Source organism: Magnolia sinica, chromosome 5 (genome assembly GCF_029962835.1).
Source record: "Magnolia sinica isolate HGM2019 chromosome 5, MsV1, whole genome shotgun sequence".
Lineage (NCBI taxonomy): Eukaryota > Viridiplantae > Streptophyta > Magnoliopsida > Magnoliales > Magnoliaceae > Magnolia > Magnolia sinica.
The window spans coordinates 73028-89004 of NC_080577.1; the positions used below are offsets into that span (position 1 = coordinate 73028).

Here is a 15977-nt window from a genome sequence, read left to right on the forward strand (position 1 = left end):
ATTTTTAACCTCCGATGAATATATAATATGTAACTAAGGAGTTATGAGATATGATTGTTGGAAGAAAAAATAGTTAAGTCGAATAGGTTAACCTATGGAATGAACCAACTCTACTAAATAACACGAGCCTTTAAACTTTAAGCCCCAATGGGCTTCCATGTCCAGAAACGGTCCGACATTTAAGGAGATCAACATAACTGTAAGGACACACAAAGAGAATGCATAGGTCGCCCACTTAAATGGCCTGTTGCAGACCTAACCCATAGGTCGTCCATAACTCAGTTATAGGTTAACCATATCTCAACTATAAATCGACCCCATAGCTCGGTCATAGCTCGGCTATGGCTCGGCCAGAGCTCAACCATGGCTCAACTGGAGCTCGACTATAGTTTGGGGTAACCCCTGAAATTAGGTAGCTGCTGACTCTATGGAGAGTTTGATATATGACCTATCCCTGGACCAATAATCCGTATTTTTTTCTAACAAATCTTCGGAGGATCAAATCGAATCCCGAGAATCTCGGGATTGCGATAATCTTGCAGAGATCCCAGATTCGAACGGATTCATATCCGACGTATCAAGGAAGACTTCTTACGCCGTCGACTTCCTTCTCTTATAAATAGAGGCATCCTTAACCATTATAAGGTACGCACATTCATTCTCCGGTACTCTATTGGTAACTATTTTCCAAAGAGATCATGCCCTACTAAATACCCAAATGTCCTGACTTACGCGTCAAAAGGTCCCCTGTGCAAGCAAGGGTTTCACTTGTCTCTTGTTCTTTTCTGTGCAGGTCGAAATGAGTTAGCCCGGAAGGGTCTGCAAGAAAACTACATCAATGGCGATCAGCACGATGAAGTTTATTATCGTTGACAATTTGTTCACAGGTACATTTTCAGTCTCCTCCATCGTTGCAGGTTCTTCAAGACGGTCCTAGTATGACAACAATATTAGGGGCATAAAAAATAGATTACCATACTATTCAGAAAGGCAAGCAAGTAATAATTAAAGAGCCCGTTGAAGAAGAGTTTTATGAAGAAAATAATAATGAAGAATTATCCACCTGCAGGAGCCCTATTCCTTCATTTATTCCTTCCGAGACAAGGGATCCATCCATATCGGCTTATACATCTTCCGTTCCTGTAACAATGTATGCGCGTGTGTGTGTTTTTGCAAATGACATCATCTCTTCTTTGTTCTTATCTTTTTCTTCTACCTTATTGCAGTCGTCTCATTTTAAAGTGGCTTGGCCAGCTTTAATATGATGGCCCCATTATTGAATACATTTTTTATGAAGAAATCCCTCCACATAAATTGATAATAATCAAGGACGTTTTGTTGGTTGTGGCTCGTATATTTCAATACCGATGGCAATGGCTTCTCCTTAATGATAATCTTACTGTTTTAGATAATTTCACGGAGCTAGCCAGATTTAACATTACGCCACTACATGACTCTTTAATTCATTTATGTGCTTGCTCCAAGCATTCTTAATTGTCAAAAAGATTTGATGCTCCTTAGAGGTAAGATATTTGGAATTTCAGCCACTATATATTGATGTGATAAGGAGAATAATTCCCTTTGAGAACAACTAATGATCTTTGAAGAAAATATAACAGCCATTAATAAACAGATAACTATTCTTAAAGCTCAGAAACAAGAAGAACAATTAAAAATAAACAAGATCAATAATAATATCACAGAGAATACTAATATAGCTGATATTGAAAAGTCATAACTTTCTCTCAATAAAGCGTATATTGTCTCATTGGAGTGAGAATTGGTGAACGCTCCTGACCAAGCCAAGCTTATTATTGATATTAAACTTAATGATGTTGTTGTTCATATGCAATTTAAACAAATCTTACAAAAGTTTATGCTCGCTTTGGGTGTTTTTGAATTAATGTAATAGCTTGAGAATTGTCTTGTATCAAACATTTATTCATACATATATTTACATGTAAAATTACAACATTATCATAGAAATGATATAAACATCACAGTGGATAAGGGACATTTCAACGTAGCCATTCGCTAACTTTTTCCTGTCAGTCTCACTTAGTTCTGGATCTGCCTCATTCTTGGTCATGTCTTACCGTGATCGAAAAAAAGAAAAGAAAAAATAAAAAATAAAAACTGATGGACTAGATTTTTCACAAATATCATTGCACGCCTCACCTAGCTTTCTGCCTTTGGAAGCGTGTGGGGTGGCAAGCAAATTGCGTGACGGTGACTTACGTGGTATGTTGGGGCCGCACTATGATGTGTTATATCCAAGTTGTCCATCTATTTTATGTGATTATTGGAGGGCATGATCCAATAAATGTGGCAAGCCTAATGCTTATGTGGAACACACAACGGAAAGCAGTAGGAAAGTGATGTACCTTCGTAAGACCCACCATAATGTTTATTTGCCATCCAATATGTTCATAAGGTCATATAAACCTGGATGAAAGGAAAACACAAATATCATCTTAATCCGAAGAATTTATGACCTAAGAAATTTTCGGTATTGAATGTTGGGACATTAAAAAGTATATATCGGCAAACGGTACTAAGGTCAAAAAAAGTATAAGAATCATAAGCATGCGATGTAGGGTCTGAGCCAGGCTGCATATGTAACAACAAAAATGACCTCTACCTATCACAAGTATAGACGCCCACCATGTATTCACTGCACCCAACTACCCAAAAAAAAAAACTCTAAAAAAACCATTAAAAAAACCCTATACCCTTTGATGATGTCGACATCTATCAAGGATATGTCTATTCGATGCCATCAAGTAGTAACACTAAAATATTCCAATAACCAATATTGATTTTTTGAATTTTCTCGATGGGATTAAGCATTTGTCTATGGCATTAACATTGCTCGATGGCATCGACAAACCCTGTTAGTGATAGATTTAATATATCAATAATATGCTTATATGTTTTTTTTTTCCCTTTATTTTATCTGTTCTCAATCATGCTCCTTCAATGGTTGTGCCCAATGGATGGTCCAGATCTCTCATATATGTGAGCCAATCATCTTTCGTTCAATATGCCAGATGCTTTTAATCAATTTTTTCTTGATCAATTTGCTTTCACACAAATCCCATCTGATGAATGGCCCAATTTGCATGTAATATGCTGCCACGCAATCATGATGTTTCACTGTTGGTTAAAATCAAACAACCCTGTTCAATGACCGCCTAATGCTATTTCTAAATATCCCCATCGACGAACATTACAGATACTAAAGGCCGTGGAGGATGTCCGTTTGTGGTGGTAGTATTTTGTGGGGCCCACCATGATGTATGTGTTTTATCCACGCCATCCATCCGTGTGTTTTGCCAGCTCATTTTGGGCCATGAGCCTAAAATTAAAGCATATCTCCATCCAACCATTTGATTAGGTTATTTTGAGCCAATATGCATTTTTGGTTCATTTCTAGGTTCTCTTTATGGGTTTCCATAGACTTGAGGGTCAAATGATCTCTATATCTGATTTTCATGGTTCCTATAGGCTTCTAGTCGACTTTAGAAAAAGTATAACGGTTGCCATCCTACTTAGACAAATGGGTTGTTTGATTTAGCGTTAATTCATTAACTTGTATGATTTACCTATGGATTGATCATAACTGTAAGGACACACAGAGAATGCATAGGTCGTCCACTTAAATGGCTTGTTGCCGACCTAACCCATAGGTCGTCCATAACTCGATTGTAGGTCGACCCAATAGCTCGGTCATAGCTTCGCTATGGCTCGGCTAGAGCTCGAACACGGCTCAACTGGAGGTCGACTATAGTTTGGGGTAACCCCTGAGATGGGGTAACCGTTGACTCCGTGGAGAGTTTGATATATGACCTATCCCTTGATATATGACCTGTCCCTGGACTGATAACCCGTATTTTTCTCTAACGGCCCAAAAATCTCCCCCAAGATCTTCAAAGGATCATGTCGGATCCCAAGAACCTCGGGATTGTGATAATCTTGCAAAGATCACGGATTCGAACGGATTCATCGCCAGCGTATCAGGGAAGACTTCTTACGCCGCCGACTTCCTTCTCTTACAAATAAAGGCATCCTTAACCATTGTAAGGTACACACATTCATTCCCCAGTACTTGACTGGTGACTCTTTTCCAAAGAGATCATACCTTACTAAAAACCCAAAAGTTCTTACTTAGGCATCGAAGGGTCCCCTGTGCAAGCTAGGGTCTCCTTTGTCTCTTTTTCATTTCTGTGCAGGTCTAAATGGGTTAGCTAAGAAGGGTTCGCGGGAAAACTACATCAACGGCGATCAACACGACAAAGTTTATTATCGTTGACAAATTGTTCACAAGTGCAGTTTCAGTCTCCTCCATCGTTGCAGGTTCTTCAAGACGGTCCTACTATGACGACAATATTAGAGGCATAAAAAATAGATTACCATACTATTCAAAAAGGCATGCAAGTGATAATTGAAGAGCCCGTTGAAGAGGAATTTTATAAATAAGATAATAATGAAGAATTATCTACCTATAGGAGCCCTATTCCTTCATTTATTCCTTCCGAGACAAGGGATCCATCCATATCGGTTTATTCATCTTCTGTTCCCGTGACAAGTATAAATATATATATATATATATATATAGTATTTATTTTGCAAATAACATCGTCTCTTCTTTATTCTTTTTTTTTTTTAAACCTTATTGCAGTTGTCTCATTGTTAAGTGGTCTGGCAATCTTTAATATGATGGCCCCGGTATTAAATACATTTTTTCTAAAGAAATCCCTCCACATAAATTGATAATAATCAAGGACGCTTTGTTGGTTGTGGCTCGTATATTTCAAGACCAATAGCAGTGGCTTCTCCTTAATGATGCTCTTGCAATTTTAGATAATTTCGCAGAGCTAGCCAGATTTAACATTACGCCACTACATGACTCTCTAATTTATTTATGTGCTTCTTTGCGACAACTTGAATCAACTCGTAGTACGGTCGTCGCTCCAGACATTCTTAATCGTCAGAAAGAGTTGATGCTCTTTAGAGGTAAGATATCTAGAATTTCAGCCATCATCTATGAATGTGATAAGGAGAATGATTCCATCCGAGAGCAACTAAGAATCTTTGAAGAAAATATAACAGTCATTAACAAACAAATAACTATTCTTAAAGCTCGGAGACGAGAAGAATAATTCAAAATAAACAATATCAATAATAATATCACAAAGAATACTAATATAACTGATATTGAAAAGTCATAACTTTCTCTCAATAAAGCGTATAATGTCTCATTGGTGCGAGAAATGGCGAACGCTCATGACCAAGCCAGGCTTATTATTGATATTAAACTTAATGATGTTGTTGTTCATATTCAATTGAAACAAATCTTACAAAAGTTTATGCTCGCTTTGGGTGTTTTTGAATTAATATAATGGCTTGAGAATTGTCTTATATCAAACATTTATTCATACATATATTTACAAGTAAAATTTCAACATTGCCATATAAATGACATATGAACATCACGGTGGATAAGGGAGATTTCAACGTAAACATTCGCTAACTTTTTCCTGTCACATCTCACTTAGTTTTGGATCTGCCTCATTCTTGGTTATGTCTTAGCATGATCGTAAAAAAAAAAAAAAACAAAAACAGATAGACTAGATTTTTCACAAATATCATTGCACACCTCACCTAGCTTTCTGCTTTTGGAAGCGTGTGGGGGTAGCAAGTGAATTGCGTGCCCGTGACTTACATGGTATGTTGGGGCCGCACTATGATGTGTTATATCCAAGTTGTCCATCTATCTTAAGTGATTATTCGAGGGCATGAGTTGATAAATGAGGCAGGTCTAATGCTTATGTGGAACACACCACGAAAAGCAGTAGGAAAGTGATGTACCTTCGTAAGACCCAACATAATGTTCATTTGCCATCCAATATGTTCATAAGGTCATATAAACCCAGATAAAAAGAAAACACAAATATCATCTTAATCCAAAGAATTTATGACCTGGGAAGTTTTCGGTATTTGAATGTTAGGACATTAAAAAGTATATATTGGCAAACGGTGCCAAGGTCAAAAGAAGTATAAGAATCTTAAGCATGCGATGTAGGGTCTGAGGCGGGCTGCATATGTAACAACAAAAATGACCTCTACCTATCACAAGTATAGACATCCATTATGTATTCACTTCACCCAAGTACTGAAAAAAAAAAAAAAAATATCCTAAAAAAACCATATAAAAAACCCTAAACCTTAAATCATATACCCTTTGATGACGTCGACATCTATCAAGGATATGTCTGTTCGATGCCATCGAGTAGCGACACTAAAATATTCCAATAACCAATATTGATTTTTCAGATTTTCTCGATGGGATTGAGCATTTGTCTATGGCATTAACATTGCTCGATGGCATCGACAAACCCTGTTAGTGATAGATTTCATGTATCAATAACATGCTTATATGTTTGTTTTTTTTTCCTTTATTTTATTTTATCTCAATCATGCTCCTTCAATGGTTGTGCCTGATGGATGGTCCAGATCTCTCGTATATGTGTGCCAATCATCTTTCGTTCAATATGCCTGATGTTTTTAATCAGTCTTTTCTTGATTAATCTGCTTTCACACAAATCCCGTCTGATGAATGACCCAATTTGCATGTAATATGCTGCCGCGCAATCATGATGTTTCACTGTTGGTTAAAATCAAACAACCTTATTCAATGACCGCCTAATGCCATTTCTAAATGTTCTCATCAACGGACATTACAGATAGTAAAGGCCGTGGAAGATGTCCGTTTGTGGTGGTAGTATTTTGTGGGGCCCACCATGATGTATGTGTTTTATCCATGCCATCCATCCATGTGTTTTGCCAGCTCATTTTGGGCTATGAGCCTAAAATTGAAGTATATCTCCATTCAACCATTTGATTAGGTTATTTTGAGCCAATATGCATCTTTGGTTGATTTTTGGATTCTCTTTTTGAGTTTCCATAGACTTGAGGGTCAAATCATCTTTATATCTGATTTTCATGGTTCCTATAGGCTATTAGTTGACTTTAGAGAAAGTCTAACGGATGTTATCCTACCTAGACAAATGGGTTGTTTGATTTAGCATTAATTCATTAACTTGTATGGTTTAACTCTGGATTGATCATCGGGCTGTTGAGGATGTAATGAATGATGAATATGATGATCCGAGGATTGCTATTGACAATGAACAATTTGATTTGACTATAAAGCGATCGAAATCCTAAAAATTGGTTTTTCTAATGGTGTGATGATCCATCTCAAGAATCGATGGATAAATGAGACTTAATTGTGGATGAAGATTACTCCGTGAGGATTGATCTCATGGTCGATTATATGAATTGTCTAATATATGGTTTGATTGAAAGGTTGTACAACTATTCATGGTGTGTTGTATGTTTGGGTATTAAAAGCTTAATTAAGGGCGAGCTGTTCTCAAAACGACAAATGCTTTATGGTTTGATAAGGTCCATATATTTGATGGTTAAAAGGATAGCTTTTATGAATCATCAAAGGATGGATCATAGCATTTTTCACACTCCCATATGCCTAACCAGGTCTCCCTGGTAACACCCAAGTACCAAAAAGTACGGGGTGTTACATATGTTCACCCTCGCTTTTTTATAAGGCCTATCATGATGATTACATGAAATCAGCTCCATATGTTAGATGACACACCAATCTCTAGGCCCATGGTTCAAAAATCAGACCTATACATGATTTGAATGTGTCACACCAAGAGAAATAGTTTAGACGGTGATGTTGCCCTGTACCATGTTTCCAATCACGTGGTCCACCTGAATCATGTATGGGGTTGAGTTTTGAGCCATGGGCCTAATATGGGGCAATGCACCTAATGATTGTGCTGGATTTCAAATAAACATCACGGTGGGGCATAACACAGATATGGATGAAGGGAGAACACAAATATTACCTTGATCCAAAACTTTTGGCCCCCACAAAGTTTTTAACATTTGGTGTCAATACCTATTGTTTAGTCCATTGGAGATTTGGATCTACTTCACCACTAACATGATGATTGTGAGCCCCAACGACAACCTGAGACCACTTATCACCGTGAACACGGGTCTGCCCTAAAGCCTATATCATGCGGTTGATAGTTGCCCACAGTCCTTGTATGGCTCGCTAATTCTGTTGCTAGAAAGCTTCAAACATCGCTGTTATATAATTGAGTATCGTCTACAGGGTTGTTGCTCGTACCATTGTTAGATGCCAATGAACCTTATGAAAAGCTTATGCTCTGATGCCAACTGATGGAGGCAAGAGTTGAGTGGGTTAGATCACACACATACATAATGGTGGGGTTCACCAAAAGGGCAAGGGCCTGTTTGGATGTCGTGGGCTACATCTCGCTCTAATATGGCTGATTTTCTACATGAGGGCCTAATATGAGATGCGAAAACATATGGGGAACTAAGATCATGGAAGTACGTAATGGTAAGACCCACACAAACAGCAGTTCACACATAAATATACATCAAGAAAATACTTTTATATTGGTGATGAGAATAAATACATCCACAACTAGTTATTGTGAAGGTAATCAGTAAAAGAATACAACTTATTTTACTTTCGATTACATAATATACAATAATAGGAATTGAGAAAAACTTGTCAATTGCTTCGCTTGTGCATCTTGCTCCTCACCCGGCTAGCCTGTTATAAAAAAGAGCAAAAAATGTTTATAAACTCTCATTCTAAAATGAGCGGCCAAACAAATCCAAAACTAAACATGCATATATATACCTGAAACTTGTGATGATTAATCAAACAATCGAGTTAAATCGAAACTTGAAATGAGCATGCAAAACGAAAAAACAGACGATCAACTCAAACCTGTAAAATGTTATAAATTGAAACTTGAAACGAATAGACAAAATGAACAACAAAACAATCGACTCAAACCCGTAAGATATTATGACCTAAGAAATGAGTAGGCACAACCGAACAATCGACTCAATCTTGCAAAATGTTACAAACTGAAGCCTAAAGTGAACAACAAAAAAATATAAATAAAAATTTGAGCATAAATATGTAAATGCGAAACTTGTAATGAAAAGTCAAATAATCATTTCAAACTTACATGCTGATATAAACCGAAACTTGAAATGAGCATCTAAACAAATCATCAACATCCAAATATGAAACTAGTAATACAAATCTAAAAACTGAACTTGAATAATAAAGCGAACACCCAAACAAATCTAAATATGAATATACATATGTAAATCTAAAATCTAAAACCAACAGCCATACGAATCTAAACACAAACAAAAACCTGAAATCAACTGTCAAACAAATCTAAAATTGAATTTGAATCATGAAATGAGCAGCCATTTTTTTAAAATTATTTTTTTTTATTTTTTAATTTTAACATGAACATAATTCTTGAAATGAGCAAGTAGACAAATCTAAAACTAACTTGAATCATGAAATGAGCAGACAAACAATTTTAAAACTAAACATGAGTCATGAAATAAGCAGCCAAACAAATATAAATCTAAACATACATGTGTAAACTTCAAACTTGAAGCCAATAGTCATACAATTCTAAAATAAACACCCAATCCTAAAATGAGAAGTAAAACTTGAAATCCAAAAACGAACACCCCAAACCTAAAATTATTAACCATACAAATCTAAATAATCAAACAGTCCAAACAAAAGAGTACGCATAATATTAACCGAGTCTACAAAGCTAGTTTATAAAGTTTGAGAGTGGCATGTCTACAATAACAAAATGCCAAATTTGTAAAATCTATTTTTGATCTAACGTATTAGTTACAAGAAGCAGACCAGGGTATCACAGTCCTCAATCTAGGGTGCCATTGTCCCCAACATTCCAATTTTCAAAATTTTCAAATTCTTAATAGGATCAGGGTCCATGATACCAAAATTTGAAGTGGGAATAGGATGCCAAAATTCATAATCTCAAAAACCCTAATTTCAAAACCCCCAAATTCGATTTGGGATTGGGTGTCAAAATCCCCAAATTCAAAAAATACGCAAATTCAAAATGAGATTAAGGTACTAAAATTCCTAATTTTGAAATGGGATCAAGATAGCATAATCCCCAAATTTGAATGTTTTATTCTTTCACTTTTTGTAAAGGTTCTACTTTCATTTTGTCAATGGGTGCTCAGGTTACAGTGTCTCATGCACCCCATATGCTATGGGGTAAAACAATGAAAAGTCCAAACGGCCCTTACAAGCATGGTAAAAAATTGCAAATCTCGAAACTAGCAGATATTGTCAATGCTCAAAAGCACATGGGTATGCAAATACAAACTGACTTTATAAATATTTACACTTCATGCCATTACAGCCGTAAGGTTAAGGTATTTACCTCTTGAGGCGAGAGAAAGAGAATAATATGGGGGTTTTGGGGACAGCAATAGTTTAGAGCTCTAATTAAGTTATCGACCTACAAGGAGAATGATCAAGAGACCTACCATGAGAGATTGAAGGTAGATTCTTCAATCAAGTTTTCGAGCTTCGAAGAGATAGATTGCAAGAGAAAAAAGAGTTGAGATGAGAAATCATGATAGAGGAAGAGCAAAGATTAGAGATCACGATCAAGAGAAAGCTCATGAGAGAGAGAGAGAGAGAGAGGTGAAAATAATAGTTGGGAGGAGAGAACGAATACAATTCGAAAGAGAGGAGAATATGACGGTGAAAAGCTAAATTTCTGTCTTTATTAGTGAAGGATAATTTCATCTAAAAAAAAATACGGTCCACATACCCTATGCGAATTACACAGACGGCGCTGGGTTGTAGTAAATAACTCTAAAAAGGTCCAGACGATAAGTCAATCTGCCACGTGGAGTGCGGCTATATTCCGGTTCTACCGGCTCCGCTCGGTAATCAAATGTTTCACTGCGACGATGAGCACAAAGCCTTCGTTTTCTAAATCTTTCGATCGATCGAGCGAGCGAGCAGATAGCAGCAGCAGCAATCCTCCTGGCAAAAAGAGAGATGGAGAGGCGGCGAGAGAGATGACGGACGGAGGACCGGAGAGCTGATGATGATGACCTCCTCACCCTCCCTCTTAAATGAAGAAACGCACACAAACTCATCCTTGGTTCCCCGTCTCCTGCAATCTGCCAATTCCTTCTTCTCGTGCCTTGGCATCAACAATAGCAGGAGCATCAACAGCAGCAAGAACCCAACCGCTATATGCGCCCAGGCATCATCATCATCATTGCTGTCTTCCTCAGGCATCGGTGCCCCTGCTGTGCTTGCCGATAACCCTGTATTGTCTATTTCAACGCCCTTCTTCTCGTCTCACCAGATCATCCGCAGTTACAATTCCTCATCAGCTTCTCCATCATCATCATCACCACTGCCGATGAAGAGCATGTCTTCCCCGGGGTTCCCTTCCAGTGTGCGGATTGATGGCCTCAATTCCTCCTCAAAGGTAGGAGGTCCTGCCTTTGTGGGTCAGGTCTTCAGCATGTGTGATCCTTCTGGCACCGGTCTCATGGCCGTCACCACCCACCTCGACATCCCCTTCATATCGAAACGGTCAGTCAGCCTTCTCTTTCCCCTCCTACCATGTCTCTTGTGCTTCCACAGTTCATGAATATGCATGATATGTTTAGCAGCCTTCAGCTCGATGAGGCAGGGCCATTTCTCGGACACATCATGTGTTACCCCATTGATACAATTGAGCTCACTACATTCCACTATCGTGCTCCAAAGAAGGATGGAATCCACCATTCTGTTTTTACACACCTGACATTTTTAGTTCATGGACCCTAAAATTTATTCTATGATCTCATTGGATTCGTTAGTTGCTTGCAATCAGCACACAAACCTGACCAGGTTATCAGACCTCTGGCTACAATCGCATTTCAAGTTAGAATCATTGAGCCAAACACCATCACTTCCATTATGTTGAAGAGTCCATGCAAGCAAAGACTGCTGAAAATGGAAATATTGCAAGAGCATATCCATTTGGGACCAATTTTAGTTGAAATAAAACCAGCCATCACCATTGGACTTTTTTTTTTAATTTTAAAATTTAAATAATGCAAGTGGTGGCCCTAAGTCCCCAAGGGCCTATTTGGATGGCTACACATTCTTTATGCTGTAAGTGACTTACTAGTAGTCACTTACATTTAATTCTGTTTGGATGTAAGCTATAAGTCACTTACCTGTGAGTAGGTTTTTGTATTTGGGTATCCCGTATGTTAGTTACACCAGTGTTTGAAATATCGGTATCGCGCAATGTATCACAACCATGGGATACAGATACGTATCGGTTATCGCAAGGGATATATCGTTTGTATCGCGTAATTTATCGCACTTTTTGGGAAACATTGGAAAAATGGTTGGATTTTTCAATGAAACTTCAGAGATTATTAAAAATGACCTTAATACACACTTTTAAATCATAAAATCTCAAAAAAGAAGTGCACATAATAGGTTTCCTTTGTATAGGGTCCTAAGCCATGCGCTGTCTAATTGAAAAAAAAAGGCAATTATATTCAAATATGATGCATAACATTTATAAATGTATCGGGACATTTATGAAAACACAACCAATGCATTCAAAAGAAAAGGATATTGTAGAAATTAAAAAAAAAATAATATTTTAATAATTTGTTCAGGTGGACCATAATACATGAAATAGTGGTAATCGACCATTATAAACTTTTCATGGGCCACAAAAGCTTTGGATCAAGCTTCATCTAGGTCTTTGTGACCTTACCAACAGGTTGGATGGCAAATAAAAATTCTAGTGGATCCCATGAAGTTTTAATGGTGGGGATTCAATTACTACTATTAACCGTGTTATGGTCCACCTAAGACTTGGACCTACTTCATTTCTGGGATTATGCCCGAAAATGAGCTTTCAAAATGGATGGACAGTGTGGATTTAAGGCGCATACATTGCAATGGGCCCATAGTTAGGGATCCACCAAAACAGCGCCCAAAGTGGACACAGATTTACTGCCTAAAACCTTTCTCGGGAAGTTTTTGTTGATAACCTAGATGGGGCTCACCGTGATGTTTTTGATGAATCCACCCTGTCCATACATTTGGCTTGATCATTTAAGTACATGCAGTCAAAATTGAGCTTGATTTAAGAGCCGGGTGGGCCACATGAGAGGAAACAATGGGGATTGAGCAACTACCGTAGCCATTCGTATGGCCACAAAAGTTTTGTATTAGGCAAAGATTTTAGTGTTTTCAGTTCATCCCAGTGGGAATGACCTTATAAACAGTTTGAGCCCAGAAAGGTTTCAACGGTAGGAATTTCTTTCCCCAATTTTACCTCTCGTATGGCCCACTTGACTCTTAGATCTGTCTCATTTTTGGCCGCATGTCCTAAAATGATCACGCAAAACGGAAGGATGGCATGGATTCATCACAAAAGTACAATGGGCCTCACATAGGTTCCCAGTGCAGGAACTCCGAATCCGCATCCGCCCCGAGTTGGGGTAGTCCCCCAGTCCACCCAGGAGGAATAGCTTAGTGGGAGCTACCCCTAACGTGTGGCCCACATGGGTGATATTTTTGTACATCCACGCCGTCCATCCATTTCTACAGATCATTTGAGGATGGGGTTCCAAAAATTATGCATATCCAAATCTTAAGTGGACAATACCAATGAAAGTTGTGATAATTGAGTGCCCCACCATTAAAAATTCCAAAGAGCACATTGTAAGGTTTTAGTAATGTTTATTTGCAATCGAACCTGTTGATAATGTCAAGAAGATCTGGGTGAAGGGAAAATATAAAGATCAGCTTGATCCAAAAATTTTGTGGCCCCCACTCCTTGATAATGGTCATTCATCATTGTTTCAAGTGGTATGGTCCATCTGAGATTTGGATCTTCGTAGGGTTTGGTATCACGTCCTAAAATGGGATGGAAAAACAGATGGATGACATGGATATAAAAAAAAATACATCAAGATGGCCGCACACGGTTAGGGTAACACCCACTTAGCTATTCTTGGGGTAACAACTAATCCGCTCTCAGTCCGCTACACATGGACGAGCGATGTGAGTGTGATCTTGACCGTGGGCCCCAACATGATGTATGTGTTGTATCCACACCATCCATCCATTTGGATAGATCATTTTAGTGCATCAGCCGAAGAATGAGGCCGATCCAAAGCTCAAGTGGACCCCACCACAGAAAACAACGAGGATTGTCCACCCACCATTGAAACTTGAAACCTTCTTAGGGCCCATCATAATGTTTATTTGTGATCTAATTTGTTCATAAGTCCAAGAAGATATGGACTAAGGGAAAACACAAATATTAACGTGATCGAACACTTTTGTGGCCCTCAAAAAGTTTTTAAAGGTAAACGTTCAATCCCCACTGTTTTCTGTGATGGGTCTACTTGAGCTTTGGATCTGCCTCATTCTTTGTTTTGTGACCTAAATTGATACCTAAAAACACATGGACGGAATGGATATAAAATATATACATCAAGGTGGGCCCCACTGTAAGGGTTGTACTGTATCAAATGCATTGGAGTCGCACTAAATCCACTCCTTAGTTAAAGGAGAGAGTCAACGAAACCATCGTCCAGTTTTCTTCTCCGCAGGTTTCAGAAGGTATTGCGATTTCGAATCCTTTCCAAAGCCCAAAAATCTCTCCCAAATTCCATCCCTTTTCCAAATCCCCATAACCTTGGCAGGAATCTAATTTTTTTCAAAGAATTTCTCTCCGGAAGAAAAAAGAAGAAGAAGGGTTTTAAGATTTTTTCACCCGATCCAGCGCACTTGACGTTTGGCCCACCAAATTTAGTCGAAGACGATTACCTAATAGATCTTTGAGGTAAGAGAGATTTTTATATATATATATATATATATCGAATTTGTGGGGTAGTAGCAAGGATTTTGCCTCATATTGCTGAAAATGATGCCTGCTTTCTCGGCTTTATTGTCGATATCGCATGCTATTTCACAATATCTTGCGATATATCATCAATATCGGTGATATCACACGATATTTTGCGATATCTTGGAATATATCGTGCAATATCGAGAATTCCCTATATATATATTTCATTTCTGAGCGAGTTTTGCTGAGTTTTGTATCGCTAGCAAGTGATAATGATAATATCGGCCGATAGTATCGATATTATGAACACTGGTTACAAGTAAGACACCAAGCAAAGCAAAGCTTAGAGTAAGGAATTTTTCCAAAACGTTACAATTACATAAGAAAGCTTGCACCAAATATGCTATTTTGTTTAGCCTATCTAAATGAATATTTGAGGTAATTCTTAAGCTAGACAATTCATCAAGTAGGCCATATAAGTGGGCCCACAAATTCAAAATACGTAGAATGTGGAGCAATCACTCAATATATACACTGGAAGGAAACTAAAACTATTAACAATAAATCCAACAAACAAAGTACATCAATGACATCCTCTTTAACTATCCAATCATATTAGCAAAATTTTTATTTGGCAATCATCTTCTCCACCCATTTATTTATTTGGCTAGGGCATACGTTATTAAGGAACGTAGTAGCAAAATGCGGTGTGAAAACACAACTATCTTCCAAGCAAAGGCCCAAACATACACATATGATGTTAAAATCTAATCCCTTATAATCAAAACATAAAACCCAACAAAATTCATCAAAGGAAAACCAAATAGATCTACAATTGCTTTAGAAGCTTGTTCATAAACAACACCACTTCTTCTGATCAAAGGTCCACACACGTACATATCTCATGAAAATCAAATTCCTTGATCAAAACAGAAAACCCAACAAAAACAATGAATAGAAAACCAAATAAAACATATGTATCATCTTCTTCACATCCTGCAAAAACCATTTCATAAATCAAACCATTCCTTCTAAAATTAAATAAAGGTCCATATATATGTGTGTGCGTATACAGAATGAAAATCAAAATAAAGTTCCATATATATGTGTGTGTGCGGGCACGCGCATATACAAAATGAAAATCAAAAT

General features: G+C 37.7%; 1 protein-coding gene across 2 annotated transcripts in view; it reads left to right on the forward strand.

Annotated features, from left to right (window-relative positions):
- The first annotated feature begins 10842 nt into the window (after positions 1-10842).
- The window catches only part of LOC131245022 (uncharacterized), a 53324-nt gene continuing 48189 nt past the window's right edge, over positions 10843-15977 (forward strand). Inside the window, exon 1 of one of the 2 annotated variants that reach the window (XM_058244178.1) lies at positions 10843-11548. In XM_058244178.1, coding sequence (XP_058100161.1) covers positions 11046-11548 — 503 coding nt within the window. In that variant the 5' untranslated portion in view covers positions 10843-11045. The remainder of the gene's footprint in view (positions 11549-15977) is intronic. The other variant, XM_058244177.1, reaches the window with a different exon arrangement.